Source organism: Chelonoidis abingdonii, chromosome 18 (assembly GCF_003597395.2).
Source record: "Chelonoidis abingdonii isolate Lonesome George chromosome 18, CheloAbing_2.0, whole genome shotgun sequence".
NCBI lineage: Eukaryota > Metazoa > Chordata > Testudines > Testudinidae > Chelonoidis > Chelonoidis abingdonii.
Genome location: NC_133786.1, coordinates 18,869,689 through 18,888,723, shown reverse-complemented (window position 1 = coordinate 18,888,723; position 19,035 = coordinate 18,869,689). Strand labels below are relative to the sequence as shown.

The 19,035-nt window shown below is 51.4% G+C and overlaps 2 protein-coding genes across 2 annotated transcripts in view; both read left to right on the top strand.

Moving 5' to 3' along the window:
- The window catches only part of LOC116822944 (T-cell surface glycoprotein CD3 delta chain), a 341,703-nt gene extending 326,186 nt beyond the window's left edge, over nt 1-15,517 (top strand). The window contains exon 7 of the mRNA XM_075073516.1: nt 15,505-15,517. The gene's annotated coding sequence lies outside the window, so the exon portion shown is untranslated. The remainder of the gene's footprint in view (nt 1-15,504) is intronic.
- On the top strand, nt 2,194-8,953 carry FXYD2 (FXYD domain containing ion transport regulator 2). Its single transcript, XM_075073518.1, has 6 exons — nt 2,194-2,239; nt 5,070-5,108; nt 5,751-5,825; nt 7,803-7,839; nt 7,997-8,027; nt 8,803-8,953. Exons 1-5 carry the CDS (start codon nt 2,230-2,232, stop codon nt 8,019-8,021), a joined length of 186 nt encoding a protein of 61 aa, XP_074929619.1. The 5' UTR covers nt 2,194-2,229; the 3' UTR covers nt 8,022-8,027; nt 8,803-8,953.
- Nucleotides 15,518-19,035: the final 3,518 nt, after the last annotated feature.

The window sequence follows — 19,035 nt, the reverse complement described above, 5'->3', positions numbered from 1 at the left end:
CTGCACCCCGTTATACCCCAGTGTGCTCTGCAAGTTGGCATCCAGAGGTTTTTGGGTCACGCTGGTTTAGTTAAAGCTAACCTGCACCAGTCCAACTCCTGGGGCATCATTCTTGGAGGTCGAGGGGTGTGGTTTGTTCACTAATTCACAGTTTTCAGTCATTCCCCCTAGGTTTCCTTTATTGGGACAAACGGGGTTTGCTGCACAGTGTGCACAGCCAGGGACTGATGCAAGCCACAGAAGTAGGATTCAGATTTCCAGTACCCCAATAATTGGGCTTGATTTGAGGCTATCTCCGATCAATGATGCTAAGACCCAAATTCCAGGGTCTGCTTTAAAGAGACAAACAATAGACCTGGTGTCAGTAAATAGCGTGTAAACCTGGCACTCACCTGGCGTAAATCCCCAGACAGACAGACAAAGACATGCTGTCCTCCCAGCCCCTCATTACATCTATTGCTTCTTGCTTATGAAAAGCACGAAGGAGCAGCCCTTTTATAACAAGGACAAACATTCTGAAATGCGCCCCAGCATTTCCTCAGGGCCAGGGTTTTAATGTGAGACCTTGGTATCACTGAGGCTGTAATTAGAGCTGATTAGCTTCTCAGAGCTGGCCTAGGGTGGTGTTTGTCAGGCTATTCAACTAGCTAGATAAGTTCTTACGTTGCTGCTCAGCACTGTGGTGTCAGTGTGTGTTCCCTGTGGGCTCTGGGAATCTGGTGCAGAGAGCTCCCCGGGGTAGGTTTCTGAGTGGTAGCCGTGTTAGTCTGTATCAGCAAAAACAGCAAGGAGTCCTTGTGGCACCTTAGAGACTAACAAATTTATTTGGGCTTAAGCTTTTGTGGTCTAAAACCCACTTCATCGGATGTATGGAGTGAAAATTTTAGCCCACGAAAGCTTATGGCCAAATAAATATGTTAGTCTCTAAGGTGCCACAAGGACTCCTCGTTGTTTTCCCCTGGGGCAGGTTCCACTCTGTAAGCACCATAACAGTAATTGGCTGGGATGCGTGACTTGCTGGTCACTGATTGCCAGAACAGAACAAACTGCCTTCAACAGACGGCTCTGCATTTAGCCTCTGGCTGCTGGGGAGGGGGGGAGGTTTACAGACCTGGGGGGGAGGGGAGTCAGCACAAAGCCACTGGCGTATGCAGACAGCATTGGCAAAACCAATGACATGGGCTGAACTGCCTGCCATGCTGCCCTGGGTGCAGGACGCTGCCTTTGTTGAGATGTGTGTTGATTACACTAGAACCCCAGAGTTACAATGCCCTGGGAATGGAGGTTGTTCGCAACTCAGCAAAACGTTATGGTGGTTCTTTCAAAAGTTTACAACTGAACATTGACTTCATACAGCTTTGAAACTTACTATGCAGAAGAAAAATGCTGCTTTCCCTTTATTTTTTTAGTAGTGTATGTTTAACACAGCACTGTACTGTATTCGCTTCTCTTTTTTTGTTTTTGGTCTCTGCTGCTGCCTGACTGTGCACCTCCGGATCCAAATAAGGTGTGTGGCTAACTGATCAGTTTGTAACTTTCTGGTGCTCACAACTCTGAGCTTCTACTGTATCCTCTCCTCCGAAGGACTGGGACTAGGGCAGGCTGCTCCATCAGCAGCTCAGACGCTGGGCCTGCGGGAGGGCCAAGCCAAGAGACATGATCAAGGGATCAGAGCCAAGGGCTGAAGCTAGGAAATCCCACAGCTCTGCCTCTGACTTACTGAGTGACCTTGGCCAAGTCCTTCCCTCTGCCTCAGTTTCCCACTGCAACATGGGGATAATGACAGGACCCAGCAGGCAGAGCTTGTGGGTGCTGGGTAGGAAGGTTGCCAAGCACCTGGAGAATGAAAAGTGCCCTAATTCCTTATTAGCCCTTCCCCTCTCCCTGCTGGGGCTGTCAGAGCTGAGATGCCCCTTGCTGAACTCCATGACACTCCTATTGACCTTTCAAACAGAGGCTGAGGTTGCATCTGGCTCAGCCCCTGCTCTCCATGTGAACTGGAAAGAGCTGGTTGCAGGGGTTTGTTCTTTCCTTTGCCCCTCAAGGAGTCTGATGTTTCCACAACCTGGGTCTGGGCCATGTGCCTCACCTTGTGACTGGGATAAACATTACACTGAGGCCATTAATGTTTAATGACGTTTGTCCCACACGCCCCCGCCCCCATTAATGTGCTTTCCCCGTGGTGCACACGCCCAGACCAAGGCACCTGCTGGACAGCTCACTGGGAAGATGGCTGACGGTAAGGGTCTCTCTGCTCTTCAGCTCCCAGGGACAAACGCACTCCTGTCGGAGGCAGGCTGTGCTCTGCCAGGCTGTGCCTGGGAGCATGGGGAGCGCGCTGCCATTCATTCCCCCTCTCTGCAATTGGAGTTTAGGCTTTGCTGGCAGGCGTGGTAGGCAGACAGCGCTCTGTGCTTAGGCACGTAGATGGGAATGCTCCTTTAGCAGGGAAGCGTTCCCAGTGCTCTTGGATGTGGGGGCCTAAGCCCTGGTTAGACATCCAAATCAGCAGAGTGGTTTGATTGTCAAAGGCGCTGGGCACAGGCTGCTCCTGCCCCACTAGCTTGAGGCTGCTTTCCGGGTGGAGCCTTCACAGGGGCTCAGGAGCCAGCCATTAGGCTCTCAGGTGTGAAGATCTTGGCTGATGCTTTATCCTAGTGCTTGGAGTGAGCTCATCCTCTCACACGGAAAGAGGGCCTTGCCCCAAGGCTGAGCTGGGGAAACCCTCTAAGGATTCAGGAGAGATGCCCAAATAATCCCAAGAGTTTTGCCCTCGGCAGGGGGAGCAGTAGTTATAAGAAGGGTCAGTTTTTCTAGAGGGATTTTCCCTCCCTAGTTGTTCTTACCAGAGGATGCTGTGGCAAGGTAAGGGGACCTCGAGCAGAGAAGAGCGGCACGGGGACAGAATGAGTGGGTCAGCGCAGTGGTATCATGGTGTGACCCCGCTGAGCAGAAAGCAGTAAGTTCCAGCCTGCGGCACTGTGCAGTCAGGAAGTCAGCTGAGCTCCGCCATTTCACCAAAGGGAGTGGGAATTGTCGTCCCGGTCAGATTGCAAGCGGGCACTGTGTGAAACCTGGGTGTCGGTGAGGTAACACCCACAAATGGTGGCTGCTTTGTGCCAGCACAGGTTCCTAGACACCATGGAGCCATTCAGAGGGACACAGGCTAACCAGTAAATCTGCCCATGCTTAAAATGCAGATTTGAATCTGTGACACTTTTCCTTTTCCTTTTCATCTCTTTTTTTCTGTCTTACTCCCCCAATCCCCATGTGCCCTGTCCTGTTTGGAATGCAGTGATTAACAAGGCCCCACTGGCCCCACCTACAAACAAGGCAGCAGTGTAAAAGGCAAGGTGGTGGTAGGCAGATGAATAAGAGTCCGAGTTGTTAGCTGTTTTCTACCCAGTGCTCCACAGTCCCCTCCGTGAGTGTAAGAAATAATTGAGTTGGAAAGGCAGGTTGGAAGGTGACTATTGAATGTGCCAGTGACTGATTGCAGTTGTGTAACTTTACTCTATGCAGGTTAACATTTTCCTCCCCCTCCTGAACACCTTGCTTTAGACACGGGTGCGATTGGGATTTGCCCAAAGTTTAAGGGGTGTTGGGATCCACCCAGGAAGTTTGACTCTGGAAACCAATTTTCCCCCCAAATCCCAGGGACCTGGAATCCAACCTGTCTCTAGCTGCTTCCCGTGATGGAAAAAAATAGCAGTTTGCTGAGGACTCTTTGGAAAGCCAATCATGCTCCCCAAGGAACCTGTAGCCTGTGAAATCAACCATGCCCTTACTCCACCCCCACTCCATTCTCCATTGCCCTCAAGGTCTGTTCCCTTCACAGAACTCTCTTTGGGGACCAGGGACCCTGCTAGGTTTTACGACTCCCCCAAGATGCTGCTCCCAATGCACATGGCGCTGGGCTGTGAAGATGCCTGGCAAGCAGCAGCAGTTACAATCTGTCCTTTCACAGCAGGTTTTGGTGATCTGTGACTATAGACTTGCAGAGCTTTGGGGCAATATGCGTGCCAGTAGCACTAGTCTGGGAAGTGGAGCCCTCCCTAGGCTGGCTGTGAAATCCCAGCATGGAAGACTCTCCAGAGGTCTTGCTCAGGATTGCCTGGCCCTGGTCATGAGTGCTGTGTGCCCTGATCGGAGTGCCCAAGCCTGCCGCTCTCAGCTGATCTCTAGGTATTTATGTGGCCCTGGTGAAGGTACTATCGAGGGCCAGCAAGCAGTTATACACAGAGGGAAAGTTTGGCTTACAGGGCATGATAATAGGTTAGGACTGAGGTCCTTTGGCAGAGACCAGGACCAGGATAGCAGGCCCTGGGGCAGGTTGGACAGGAGCTGCATTGGCAGATCTGTTTGGGAGACCGAGGACTGGACTAGCAGGGAGGGCCTGTACATCAGAGAGGAAGTGCATTGGCACAAATGTTCAGGAGAGAAAAGACTGGAATAATGGGGGGTTGGAGGGAAGAGAAAGGGCTGGAATAATGGGGGACCTGTGGGGGAAGGGGGCTTCAGGTCTAAGCTGAAGGGTAGATTTCAAAACATGCTGTTGAAAATGAATCATACCCACATTGACCTGGGGGAAGTGGACAGAGGGAGGGGAGGAACACGAGACTCGCAGACTCTCTGGCACTTGGACGCAGTGAATTTGGGGCAGGTGTGTAATGGTAGCTGTGGAAGCCACTGGGAGCTTGGGGCTAGGGTAGGATCTATCCCCGGCATTCCCAGTCTCCTCTGCCAGCAGCCCCACAAGATCCCACAGGGCTGCACCATCAGCCAGTCAGTGTGTGGCCGCTGCAGCCTGGGATCACCATGCTGGCTTGCCCCGAAGGTCTCTCCTTGGCTGCCAGGGGCAGGGGACGGATCAGCTGTTTCCCCAGCTCTCCCATGGAGCCCTGGGCACTGTTCAGAAGATGTGCCTTCCCCGGGGCAGGTAGGCTCAGAGTCTGGGGTGCGGGGAGCCGTTCCATAGCTGCTCCCTTGTGTCGTGGAGCTACGATACACCAGCAGCTCTGGGACCTCACCCCCCTGGCTCCTCACTGACCTCCTCGCTCTTTTTCCAGAGATCGTCCCAGAGCAGGTGCCTAACAAGTTCACCTATGGTAAGACGCTTCTCTGCACCATTGCACAAGACCCTGGCTAACCCAGCCTTTGGTCTGTAATTCTATGTCCAGTGGTCCGGCTGTGCTCCAAACACTGGCAGAGACGGCCCCTGTCTGGTGTCATTACCCTATCAATAGGACAGAGGGGGAGGGCTACTGGCCCCTGGGTGCTGGCAGGGAACTGAGGCAGATTCAGTGACTTGCCCCTGGTCACACAGGGAGCCTGGGATGGGCCAAGAATTGAGCCCAGATCTCGCCATGGCCCTTAGCCCCCCGGTCACCCTTCTGCCCTGGATCTGTAGGCAGTACCAGCCCCAGTAGCTATCCCGTAGCCAGGGGCACAGCTCTGTGAGCCTGCGGGTGGCTTTGTGGGATGCCTTTGGTGGCCCGCATTCATGTCACACACGTGTCACAGAGGGGCCAAGCTGCGTGGCACTGGGAATCAGAAGCAAAGCCCTTCAAGGCGCTGTTCTCAGGCAGCAGCCCAAGCCCGGCTGCCGTTGGTGCTGGAGCTGCGGCGAAGGTATGGGCCGCCCCAGCTCATCCAAGAGCTTCAGAGCTGGGTGAGATGCGACTCTCCCCTCCCCCAGCCCAGCTCCCTTTGCTCCGCCAGGCTAACAGATGTCTCTCTCCTGTTCCGAGATTACGAGACCATTCGGAATGGGGGGCTGATCTTCGCCGTGTTGGCTTTCGTGGTCGGACTCCTCATCATCCTCAGTAAGTCTCACTTCGGGGGGGCTGCAGCTCTGCCTCTCACCAGCCCAAAGGCTGGGGTCATGTGGGGGCTCTTCTCTGCTCCCCCCACTGTGCTGCACATGGCTGCCCAGTTCAGGGGAAGGGAGGGAAGGGTGCATCTGTGCTTTGTGTGCGCACAAGCGAGTCCTGCCTCAGTGTGTGTCACAGCCTGGGGGCCGGAAGGGCCTGCTAACATACCCCTGCTTTGTGGCAGGACGAGGTCCATTCTCCCTAAACCATCGCATGTCAGAGGGGCCTAGGCTTTGCCCTGCAGAACCGCAGCAACAGCACTGCTTAGAGCTTCAACTTTCCCTGAAATGTTTAATGTGGCCTCCCCTGCCCTTGCTCCGCCCTGGCCTTGGACATCAGTGAGAACAATAGCCTCTGTCTTCCATATCTCTTCTCTGCTTTGTTCTCGCTGCAGGAGGCCCCACTGAGCTGGGGGCCAGAGGCTGGGTACATGGCTCAGAACTTAGATGCAGATTTGGGTGCATGTTAATCTTTAGTAGAAGCTAGTAGGAAAATTTCCATCAAGGCAAGATTCCAACAGAAAATGGGGGTGGGATGGGGAGGAGATTGTGCAAATATTTGCAGAAGCAATTTTGCCTTTTCCTGCCAGCTTTAAGGTTCAGGGTGAAAAGGTCACCAATTAAAAATGGGAGCAACAATATCTGACATTTCTAGAGGCAGAAACCAGGTTTTCCAAAGTGCTCCACTCCTGCAGACTCACTGGTGACCCAGCATGCTGGGCTGCTTTGCAAACCTAGCCATATAAAGCCAGGGGACACTTTGCCCACTGCTGACACACAGCCAGCTCTGGGATTAAACACAATAGACATTTAACAGTGCACACCACTACAGGGAAGAAAGGGAAGGAGAAAACTGTATGCACTTGAAACCGCAGTAGCAGTGTAGAGAGAGAGATGCAGAATGGAGCTACCTGAGGTGGAGTTCGGCCAGAAGGACTGGGTCAGCATCCTGGCCTCTGAGCAAAGTGCCATGGACCCTTGAATAACCTACACCATGCGTCTCACCCACTAGCCCCAAATGCTGCAAACTCTGCAGATGGGAATAACAGCATATTCCAGGTGGGTTCCAGATGCACAGCTGCTCTTTACAGCTGTGCTCAGGGCAGCTCCCAACAGGCAGGCAGCCTGGGCGTTTGTTCAGAGAGCTCAAGGAGGCTGAAATATCCCATTGGCACCCACAGGCCAGTGAGGGACAGCCCAGAGCACGTTCCCAGAGTGCACCTCCCTCCTGGCTGGGCAGGGGCAGGCAGACCTGGTGGCTTGAAAACCAAAGCTAGGGGTCAGTCCAGAGATGCGCACAGTTCTGTCCCCACCAGGGGCAGCTCTAGACATTTCGCCACCCCAAGCATGGCAGCACGCCTCAGGGGGTGCTCTGCTGGTGGCCGGTCCCGCGGCTCTGGTGGACCTCCTGCAGGGCACGCCTGAGGGAGGTCCACTGGAGCCGCGGGACCAGCAGACCCTCCGCAGGCATGCTGCCGAAGGCTACCTGCCTGCCGCCCTCCCGGTGACCGGCAGAGCGCCCCCCACGCCATGCCACCCCAAGCACACGCTTGCCATGCTGGGGCCTGGAGCTGCCTCTGGACCCCACCCACCCCCAGTGCCCGAGGGCTGGCCAGCCCCACAGCTTTGGGGACCCCACACCAGACTCCGGTGTGCTTGCTGAACCAGGGCTGTGCTGAGAGTTCCCACCTGTGTGGGTGGGGTGGCCTTGGTCCCAATGTGATGGCTGCAGAGGCCACACTGAGTTGAGGAGGCAGAGGCTGCAGGGGAAGGGCTCTTTGCCCCATAGACACAGCAGGATTATTGCATCAAAGAGAGGGGGGTAGCAGAAGGTGGGTGGAAGCCTGAGAGCAGTGAGGGGGCACCGAGGTGGAGAGGACCAGCCCAGCCAAGGCGTAGGAGGCCTCAGACTCTTTTCCCTTGTTTGCAGGTCGGCGGTTCCGCTGCGGAGCAAAGAAGAGAAGAAGGTTGGTGTTGTTTTAAATCGTCCAAGTCAGTCAGCCCATGTCTTCTCTTTAGTGGGAGTCTGTAGATGGTTCAAGGGCCGGAGACATTCACTTTCCCCTTGTCTGCTTTGGCTCGTGCTGATGCTACTTTCTCTCTCTTTTCCATCTATTTCCTTAGACAAGGTGATGATGACGAGCTGTAGCTGCAGGTACGTGGAACGGAGGGAGAGCAGTGGGGAGTGGGAGGCAGTGTGGATAGCAGGGCTGTATGGTGTATCAGGCTGTATGGCCGTGATGTCTCATGCACTGCACCATTGGCAGATGTCCATCCTGCTAGGAAAGGGTTAAGTGGGCTCTGCTGACTCCCTGGAGCAGGAGGCTCAGTACTCCACTGGGACATTAGGGAAATGGGAGGCAGAGGATCTAGGGTGTGGACTGAGCAGGCTAGAGAGAGGAGTCCTAGGAGCTTCCCAGCCTGCGGAGAAGGTCTAAGTCTGAGCTTTCTGCCCATATCTATTTTGTAGGTAACAAAGCCAAACCCCGGGGAAGGGCTGGGGCTGGATTCCACACGCTGCGTGGGCTCTATATGTAGAGCAGTTTGGGAGAGGTACCTGCTCACAGTGCTGCTGTTTAAGTCCAAGGCCAGGACGTGGGGGGGGGGGGGGTAGAGGGGAAAGGATCCAGGTGGCACAAACGTTTTTGGGTCTGATCCAATGTGAGGAAACAGTATTGACATCCACGCAATGCAGCGGCAATCTGGGACGAAAACTTCTCAGCCAATCCTATGGCTCAACGGGCAGAGAATAGGATTGCCCGGTAGGTGTGGCCTATCCCCATTGGGGGTGTGTGTGTCTGCAGAGTGTGTTTGTGCAAGAGGAGTGCCACATGTACCAGCAGAAGGCGCAGCACTGAGCTGAGAACTAGTCTGCAGGTATCTCCTGCCCGGCTGATTTAACTCATTCTGTTATTTCTTTCCAATTCCAGAACCACTTGCACTGTCAGGAAAGCAGCTTCCTCCCCACTGCTCTGTCTGGGAGGGGGGAGTTGTCTCCAGGAGCCAAGCCCCTTGCACCGGAGACATTAACCCTCTCAGCCCTGCACGTCTATAAACACCATTTGCATGGCTTTCCTTTGTAAAATCTTTGCCTCAATAAAGCTCCTTCTGAGCGAGGGTTAAAGCTTGTACCCAAGTGGGTTTGAGTCAGCCAGTTTCTCTGCCCTGGACCAGTTTCTTTTTCTGTCCAGAAACATCAGACAATTCTGAACCCAAACCCAGCAGGTAAAATCCCTCCCCCTCCATCCCCATAAGCAAAAGGGGTTTGAGTTTTAACCTTCTAAGTGAAGGGCCTAAGTGCCAGAGGGGGGAGGTATCCTAAGCTGGGTGCTCCATCAGTCTTGTCTGTTGAAGCTGGTCCACCTTCGTTAAATGATAATTGGAGCAGTCCCAGTTGTACAGATGCAGTCCCAGTCCCGCTCGTCCCCAGATCAGGGAGTTGCTGGTTGAGATGGGTTTTGAACATTGCTCTCTAACCTCTCAAGTGAAGGGTGTAAGTGCTGGACTGGGGGCGTATTCTGACATGGGGGTCCCTCGGCCTTTTCTATTGATGCTGGTCCACTTTAACTACATAATAACTGGGCTAAAGCTTGCCTCCATGGGCACTTCTCAGGGATGTGATTGATCCTGGTTCAAATCCCCACTCTGCCTCCATGGACGGGATCTGGTGCCTGAGGTGCAGGCCCTTGTAAATCGACTGTGGACTATACAAAGCAGCTCTTGCTGGTTTAATTAATGAGTATTGTGGCCATACAAAAGACCCAAATCCCTTTCTTGTTCCAGTAGCTAGGATACACATCCAGGCTGTGGCACGCCGAGGTCACTCCCCTTCTCTGCTGAGGGGTGTGAACTGGGGGCTCCCACCTCCCAAGAAGAGTCAGAGGCAGGGCCACCGGGGGGCAGGGGGGGGAAATAGGGCAATTTGCCTTGGGCCCTGGGCCCCGCATCTGCCTTCCCCCACCCCTGGTGCCTCAGTGCGCCGTGTCAGGAGCGGCCCTGGACAGCGCTGCAGCGGCGGGACCTGACCTCCTCCCACTGAGTCAGAGCCACGTGGTAAGGGGGCAGGGCTGTGAGTTCCAATCCCACTGGAGCCCTGCCGTTGCACATTGTCCAGGGGCCAGGGCAGCTCCTGGACGTGGCGCACTGAGGCAGCGGTAACCCAGGAACGGCCCTCGACAGACCTGTTGGGGGCAGTCAGGGGATGGAGAGCAGGGGGTTGGATTGTGGGTGTTCCGGGGGTCTGTCAGGACTCGACTGAGGAGTGGATAGGGGTCAGGGCAGTCAGGGGATGGGGGGGGTTGGTGGGGTGGTGGTTGGGGGAGGCGGTGAGGAGATAAGGAGCAGGATAGATTCTGGATTCTGAGGGGGACAGTTGGGGGGGCAGGAAGTGGGTGGGAGTCAGATAGGGGGCAGGGCCAGGCTGTTTGGGGAGGCACAGCCTTCCCTACCCTAAAACTCATTCAGCAGTTGGAGGCTTGCAGACAGCTATTTAACACAAAGAGCCAAGCAGTTATTTTTTCCCTTAGGGCTACCATCCCTTTCACTTCTCAATTGCCAAATTATAGTCTACATTTAATTTCAGTGCCATTGGGAGATTCATGTCAGAGGAGGGCAGCTTCATTTAAAATTAGCCACTTTAGATTAACAGTGATAGAGCCAAGAGAGCCATGGGGGAGGGATCACATGAGAAGAGCAATATCATACACCACCTACCTCCTTCCCAACCCTACCAAAGGACACCCCACCCCTCCCCTGCATTCCCTGAGGCTCCAGGGGGGTTAATTCAGTGGTTCTCAAACTTTGGTACTGGTGCCCCCTTACACATACCATACCTCTGAGTGCAACCCCCACTTATAAATTAAAAATGCTTTTTTATATATTTAACACTATTATAAATGCTGGAGGCAAAGTAGGGTTTGAGGTGGAGGCTGACAGCTCGTGACCCCCAGTAAAAACCTTGCGACCCCCTGAGGGGTCCCAAGCCCCAGTTTGAGAATCCCTGGGTTAATTTAATTTTAGCACCCTGTGTTCTTCCACGTTGCTGTGCTATTTTGAGCATTTCAGCTTTTCACAACATGAGGCTTATCTCAGATTCTGGAACAAGCTCAAAGGCTCAGTTGTGGAGTATTGTTACATAAGCCTATTACTAAAGACAAACCTACAGTAACCGTCTCCAGTTTGTGAGGGATCCCATGGAGCGCGCTCTCGGATGGAAACCGATATTTATGGCGGTAAGTCCATTAATCGGCTATTAGCCAGGATGGGTAGGAATGTGTCCTGGCCTCTGTTTGTCCAGAGATCCACAGCAGGAGAGAGATCACTTGATCATTACCTTTAGGAGTTTCACTCCTTGGGGCACCTGGCTGGCCCCTGTTGGTAGAAGACAGGATACTGGGCCTGGATGGCTTTGGTCTGACCTAGTAATGCCATTCTATGTTCCTACAAGTAAATGAAGCCCAAAGTTTGGAGACAGCTATGAGTCAAGGAAGGGCGGAGTATCAGAAGCCTGGAAAAATGCTGACTGATGGGCTCAGGCATTTGGTCCAGCAGCTGAGGTGGTTCCAAAGGTTTTGGATTTTTTTTAAGCAGAATTTTTTTATTGTTTCTTTAAACAATCAAACACAGCAAGCAGCAAATATTTGGCCACACACTTCTGAAACTCCAAACCATGTTTAGGTTTTGGCAGACTAATTTCAGCTTTTCAGTTAAAAAAAACACAACAAATTTTGAAGGAAAGCAGACATTGTTCGTGTTTTTTTCTGCTTTTAAAAAACCCCTAGTTTTCTATCCAAAAAAAGTTTTGACGGAAAATATTTGTCCAACCCTTTTAATGAGCTTAGTGCCTTTTAGCACTAGTTGATGCTGAGAACCAGTGATACCTTGTAAAGGTGACTTGAAAAGAAGTTTTCTCAAAACTGGATTTGTGCCAAGATGCGGAAGGTTTTTAAATGTTTATTTTTCCCAGGGCCGCCGGGAGGCGGCAAGTGGGCCAATTTGCCCCTGGGCCGCAGGGGCCCCCATGAGAATATAGTATTCTATAGTATTGCAACTTTTTTTTATGGAAGGGGCCCCCAAAATTGCTTTGCCCCAGGCCCCCTGAATCCTCTGGGTGGCCCTGGTCAGAGGTAGGCAAGCCCTGTCTGAATCCCCTTCCTGTCCCAAGATAAAAATGGCCTCCTGAGAAAGGGAGGGGGTTCAGACAAGGATGTCCCATTGCAAAGGGCAATCATCTGGGAGGGAGGAAATCCCTGTGCAAACTCCTGCTGAACAGGCAGTGGGGATTTGAGCCAGCTTCTCCTACAGCCCAAGCAAGGACCCTAACCCCAGACTATGGAGCGATTCTGACTTTTGGCCTGGCCTGAAGAACAGTTAAATCAAATGGAACAACTTCAAAAGGCAAGAGTGAGGGAGCCCCTCAGCACTATACCCCAAAGTGCACACCAGGCTGCTGGAGAGCTTCTTCAAATTGCTTCTCAGTAGGCCAAGCAGGGGATTTGAACTACATCTAGCCTAACCCCAGTGTGTAGAGGGAGTCCTGGCCTTGGCCCAGCCCAAAGAATAGTTAATTCCATTGGAACAGTTTCAAGAGGCAGGGAGTCCCTGAGCGCAGCACCCAGGTACACACCAGGAGCTCTCACTTTGATCTTCTCCACAGCAGCCAACGGGGGAGATGTGAACCAGCATCTCCCATATGCCAGGTATGCAGCCTAACCACCAGCCTGCTGCCAGACTCTTGTTTCGATGTTGGCTCAAAGAATAGTTAAGCCAAGTAGAACAGTTTCACCAGGCAAGCATGAGGGAGTCTCCTGCCCCCAATTTCTGTGGCCCATCACCTGGGCATTAGGAGATCCCTCCTCGCATCCCTTCTCTTCATCAGGCAGAGGGGGATATTCAGGGTTGGCCTTAAGGATAATCATGCCCTTGGCCCCCGCTGCCTCCCCGTCCATCACCCCGGCCCCCACATCCATCCCCCCACTGTCACTGTCCGCTGCTGCCTTCCCCGTCTCCCCAGACATCCCCCCATTGCCCCTGGATCTTGCTGCCGCCCTGGGCTCGCCACGCCCAGGCCTGCTACCTTCCCTGCCCCATTGCACCAAGATCCCTTCTGCGACCTTGCTCCCCACTCCTGCCCGGCTCCTGGCCTCCTGCCTCTGGCAGCCGGAGAGCAGCAGCTGCTGGCTTGGAGCCCACAGGTGCCAGGGCTATGTACTGCCAAGCCTAAAAATGCCAGGCTCAGCACTGGCAATCCCTGGCACAAGTTAAGTGCTGATGTTTCCCCCCTGGGTGGTCACCCATCCCCAAGGGTGGTCCTATTTTTGTTTCTGCGGGGGAATCACAGGCTTCCTAGAGGGAATAAATGGTGCCCCTGCCCTGTGCATAAGCCCACCCTAGATTTTTGCATCCACACCTCCGTTTTGAAGCCAACTGACCTGCCCTTATGATGCACATGGGAAATGTCCCATTTTTTAAGAACGGGGTGAATAATCTAAAACCCCGTTTTGGTCCCTCTCTCTCTGGGCTCCCCTGAGTCTCACGCTGCTGGTGCATGCTCTGCTGCACCCTCCTGCCCTTGCCATTCTGGTGGGGTGTCTTGGAACATAATGCCTCCACTTGGTCAGGGGGAGGGAAACCAGAGCAGGCAAGGACAGGGTCTGCACAGCTGGGTTCAGGGCAGCAAAGCAAGTGGCCTCCAGAAGCCAGGCAGGAGTGTGGGGAAGGATGCCTGGCCTGGCACCTGTAGCAAAGAGGCATAGTTGCCCTTGAAGACTGACAGGGAGAGACGGCCAGATGCCCCGTGGTGGGTGGAACCAGGAAGGCCACACCCATGGGGCCAGAAGCAGAGGGGCGGGGCAGGGACAAGAAGTATAAAAGGTGGGTCCTGCGGCTTAGTTGGGCTGGAGCTGGCAAGGGAGAGGGATATGTTCTCCCCACTGCTGGAGCAGGAGCCTGTAGAAGACAGCTACTGCTCTGAGGATCCTCTAGAGCTGCTGGACCTGGCTGATGCTGAGGAGCAGCTGGATGGCCCCAGACAATGTGTCCTGAGGAGGTGGAGGATGACCATGGGAGTCAGGTACACCTGGAGGGGAGGAGAGGAGGTAGCTTTGGGACAGCTGATGGTAGTCAGGCTGTGTTGTTACCTGAAGACTGGTCAGTGTGTTGTGGGTAGATCCCTGCTGACCCAGTAGTGGGACCTGGGCAGTTGAGAGGGCCTGGGGTGGGCCTCTTGCCACCTCACCCCTGGGGTGGTAGCTGTCTGCTCCTCTTCCCCTCCTCCCCCACCTGTGTTGGTCTCCTGTCTGCTGAGCTAGGGCCTGCAGACTGTTTGGTGCCCTGCCTGACCTCAGGGTTTGAGTCCTAGAAACGGCTAAATTCCCCCTTGTTTGAAGTGTGGTGGCCTGGCTGCCCTAGGAGACTGACAGGGAGGGATGGCCATGCATGCTCACATGTTTAGAACCTCTGTGATATTCTGTGGGTGAGCACCTTGTCCTCATCCTCAGTGGGCTACTTTGATGGGAGAAGAGGAAAGTGCTATGAGGCTGCTGGAGCTGGGCCCCTAGGGACATGGTGAGCTGGGGCCTATTGAGCAAGGGATATGCAGCCTTCAGGGAAAGCACCCTTTCTGGCTGGAGGGTCATTGATCCTTTTAGAGAGAGTCTGGAGAGGAGTTCCCATAGCCTGTGGCAATCTGACATTCAATGGCACATATATTGTGTGGACTTGGCTGGACCAACAGGGCCATCTACCGGCCATCTGGTGTAATCCTGGCTTTGGGTTACCTGGGAATCCCTGCACTTCCACTTCTCTGGAAACATAGTCCTCTAGATGCTGAGTAGCTGCCCTCAGGTGGAGCTGGGGTGGCTGCTCTGTGCCCCTGACCACCAGTGCAGGATGTGAGCAGTGCACTGTTCCCTAAAAGCCTTGTGCTGAGATTAATTAACTCATTAGTTTTCTATTCTGTTCAGAGCCATTAAAACTAGGGCTGTCTAGAGATTTAAAAAGATTCATCTTTTTGATTGTGTGTCATTTACATATTTTTGCATGTTTTCTACATTTTCAGATATATTTATTTCAAGTACAACACAGAATACAAAGTATACAGTACTCTATTTTTTATTGCAAATATTTACACTGTAAAACCAAAGAAATAGTATTTTTCACTTCACCTACTAGAAGTACTGTACAGCCACTTCTTTATCATGAAAGTTGAAGTTACAAATGTAGGCTCTAAAGTTTTTTACATTTGTTTTTATTTTTGAATGCAGAATTTTTTTTGTACATAATTCTAAAAGTCCAATCAACCCTTCTCCAGCCAATCTCAAACAAGTTTGTTTACAGTTGTGGAAGATAATGCTGACTAGTTTAAATGTCATCCGAAAATGAGAACAGGCGTTCAGATGGTACTCTTGTAGCTGGTGTCACAAGATATTTACATGCCAGATGTGATAAAGATTCACATGTACATGCTTCAACCACCATTCCAGGGGACGTGCATCCATGCTGATAACAGGTTCTGCTTGATAACAATTCAAAGCAGTGCAGACTGACGCATATTCATTTTTATTATCTGAGTCAGATGCCACCAGCAGAAGGGGTGTGTATATGTGTGGTTTTGCTGGTTCGGGTTCTGTAGTTTCCACATGGGAGTGTTGCTATTTTCAGACTTCTGAAAGCATGCTCCACACTTTGTCCCTCTCGGATTTTGAAAGGTACTTCAGATTCTTAAATCTTGGGTTGAGTGCTATAGCTATCTTTAGAAATTTCACAGTGATATTGTCTTTGCATTTTGTCAAATTTGCAGTGCAAATGTTCTTAAAACAAACGTGTTCTGGGTCATCATCAGAGACTGCTATAATATGAAATATATTGCCAAATGCCGGTGAAACTGAGTAGGAGACATACAATTTTTCCCCCAAGGAGTTTGGTCTCAAATTTAATTAACACACTTTTTTTTTAATGAGCATCATCAGTATGGAAGCATGTCTTCTGGAATGATGGCCGAAGCATGAAGAGACACATGAATCTTTAGAGCATCTGGCATGTAACTATCTTGCAACACCAGCTACAACAGTGCCATGCGAACACCTGTTCTTACTTTAGGTAACACTCTAAGAAGAGGGCAGCATTATCTCCAGTAAACGTTAACTATCTTGTTTGTTTTTTAGCGACTGGCTGAACAAGAAGTAGGTCTGAGTGGACTTGTAAGCTCTAAAGTCTTGCATCAGGTTTTTTGAGTGCAATCATGTAGCACAAACTACAGTTGCAAGTTGCACTCTGATCAGAGAGATTGCACTACAGTACTTCTATTAGTATTTTTCAGTTGTTTTTTACAGTGCCAATATCTGTTGTCGAAAATAAATATGAAGTGAGTACTGTACACTTTGTTTTGTGTTGTAACTGAAATCGACATAATGGACAATGTAGAAACATCCTGAAATATTTAATTTCAATTGTGTTCTTGTTTAACAGCATGATTAATATCTTTGAGTTAGGGCTGTTGATTAAGTGCAGGTAACTCAAACCCCTGGCAGGGAGAAAGTAACCAGCAATTAATGTAGAGGCATTTGAGAGCCTCAGGTGGGCAGCTAGTCTGTATGGGGCCTTGCACTCCCAAGGGACGTCACCGAAATGCCCGGAGTGGTGATGGGGGGACAGCCACAGCTCGGGGCAAGGCCCAGGATGAGGTATACTGCAGCAGGTCCGCGTGCCCCTGCTGGAAGGAGCAGCAGGGCAGTGAGGGAGGGGTAAGACCCTGGTGTGGAGTGTGGCTGTGATGGGGACCGATCCCGTGGCTGGTTCATCTTTCTTATCCAACTCCAGCCCCTCTGGAAGACACTCTCCAGCAACACAAATGGGCATGGGATAAGGGCCTGGCTAAACAGACGTGCTGTTACTGCCACCTCGTGTCCAACTCTGGTTGCATGTATAGGTTCTGGCTGTAGCATTTATTATGCAGGTTGAGCTGCATGTTAAAATTGTTTCTCTCTCAGGGGACACTGAGTTCATGTTCCAGTATTTCACAGCAGCATGACATAAATATTGCAGAACTCAAGATCACTAGAAATATTGTTGTGATTTCTGGTTTTAAATCCCATTGAAAGCTGGTTTTTGTTTAGATTTAGACATTTCCTCTGGAGGCTTTGAAACCCAAATATTGCAGCATGTTGCTAAAACAGGAGAGCCCTAAAATGAAAGCAACTGTCAAACAAAAGTGAAACTGACTAACTTGGTTACTTTTTGCTCTAGATTCAGCTAAGATAATGAGACTAAAGGGTTCATGGGGGGGGGGGGGAGTAGATGTTTAAAATCTTTTCAGTTTTAATAACCTAAGGTGCTTATTAATACACAGACCTTTAAGAGAGGCTCTGTACAAATGCCATTGCCCCAACAACAATCAGAATTCCTGGAGGATGGGAATAAAGTGCCCAACTTAATTTCATTGAGGGCCAGGCAGACATGACTGTGCTGTAACTCACTAGCACAGAAGAGTTTTAAAGAACTGATGCTGTAATATTTTCAGTGGCCTTTCAGTCATTGATTTTTATATTTTTGGCAGTGTTATTACTTAAACAAACAGCAAGGATGTGCTACCGTGTAATGCATAGGCCAGTACAGTTTGTAAGGTCCTATTATGTGTCCTGTCAGTGGTGCCTGTCACCCATTTATATTTTAAATTTCTCCCCATCTGAGAGTATGAGTTTTATTTCAGTGACGTGGTATTTGCTTCATGGCTTCAGATTACCTAAGTGTAAGCCAGTGCTCAGTGAGCTGCAACAGGGAATTCTTCCCCACCCAGTGTAAAAGGAACTCCTGTTTTCCCAGCTCTTCTTCCCCCCCCCCACCCCCGCCCCTCTGATTTTTCCACTGCCATCCCAGGGGCTGGGCACAAGAGGACGGCTGCTTTCTGAAGTACTCTCATGCTTGGCCCTGTAGCAGGGCTGCATGCATTCCTCTTTCCCCACTCTGAACAGGGCTGCAGCCTGTGGTGTGTACTCAGCAGCCCACCAGTTCGCGGTCCTTTCTGAAATCCTCTTCTGCTGCCTCCTTAAATGTTCCAGCTCTAGCTGGAGAGAAGCAGGTATGTGTGTCTGCGGGGGGGAGTCACTTTCTGTAAGGCCTCGAGGGAGGTGCACTGTGTTAATTCCAACTACATGAACACAGCTTGTCATTCTCCTGTTCGCAGAAACCCAAATTCATTTCTCCAGTTCAGAGGCTTGATAGTCTGAAAGAAAGAAGTGGATAAGGTGAAGCTGAGGTGCCATTTTCTCTCTAGTCTAACCAACACTGACTTTGTGTTAAAAGTCCAGCCTTTCCTAGAATCCCAGAAGTGTAGGATTGGAAGGGACCACGAGAGGTCATCTAGTCCACGTCCCTTCACGGAGGCAGGACTAAGTTTTATCTAGACCACCCCGAGAGGTGTTTGTCTAACTTGCTCTTAAAAACCTCCAATGATGGAGATTCCACAACCTCCCTGGGTAACTTATTCCAGTGCTTAACCACTTCAAAGATTTTTTTTTTTTCCTAATGTCCAACCTAAACTGCCCTTGCTGCAATTTAAGCCTATTGCTTCTTGTCCTAGCCTCAGAGGTTAACAAGAGCAAACTTTCTCCCTGCTCTGTGTAACAACCTTCTGGGGGTTGTTTGACATGGGCTTTAACCCCCTGGGCTATGTCTTTTTAAGACAGGAATATGGGAGGTTTCAGCTGTAACACATACCACACCTCAGCCAGGTGCTATGTTTCTACAGGGATTTTTGGCATGTGCCATCTACCCAATGGCCCAGTTAGATCATAGCGTCAGGGGAGAACTGAGTCAATGATCTGCTAATTAAGAGATCTTGACAAGGTTGTGACATGCCACTTTGGGAGCACTTGAATAAATAATTAAGTGTCTAGGCTAATATGATCTATATGGAATAGACAGGACTAGCAGGATCACTGCAGTCCAGTGTGCCAGTTCTCCAACAGCCCCTCTCGCTGCTGACATGCTAAGCTGAGGTCCTGGCTATCGGCCATGGCTGGGGAACATGTATCACTCCAGCTAGCAAGCCAGTGGAGGGAGGTGAAGGCCTATGGGAACTTCTAGGGGTGTTTGGCATGTGGTGGTGGTAACCTCTTAATTCTTGCTCATTTTAAAATCCTCTGGAGTGTGACCCCTAAATCAGA

Excerpts from the sequence above, each read along its gene's own strand:
- FXYD2 (XM_075073518.1), top strand. Across the intron at positions 5,109-5,750 it reads GCCTAACAAGTTCACCTATG|ATTACGAGACCATTCGGAAT; the intron begins GTAAGACGCTTC and ends TCCTGTTCCGAG. Across the intron at positions 5,826-7,802 it reads CGGACTCCTCATCATCCTCA|GTCGGCGGTTCCGCTGCGGA; the intron begins GTAAGTCTCACT and ends CCTTGTTTGCAG.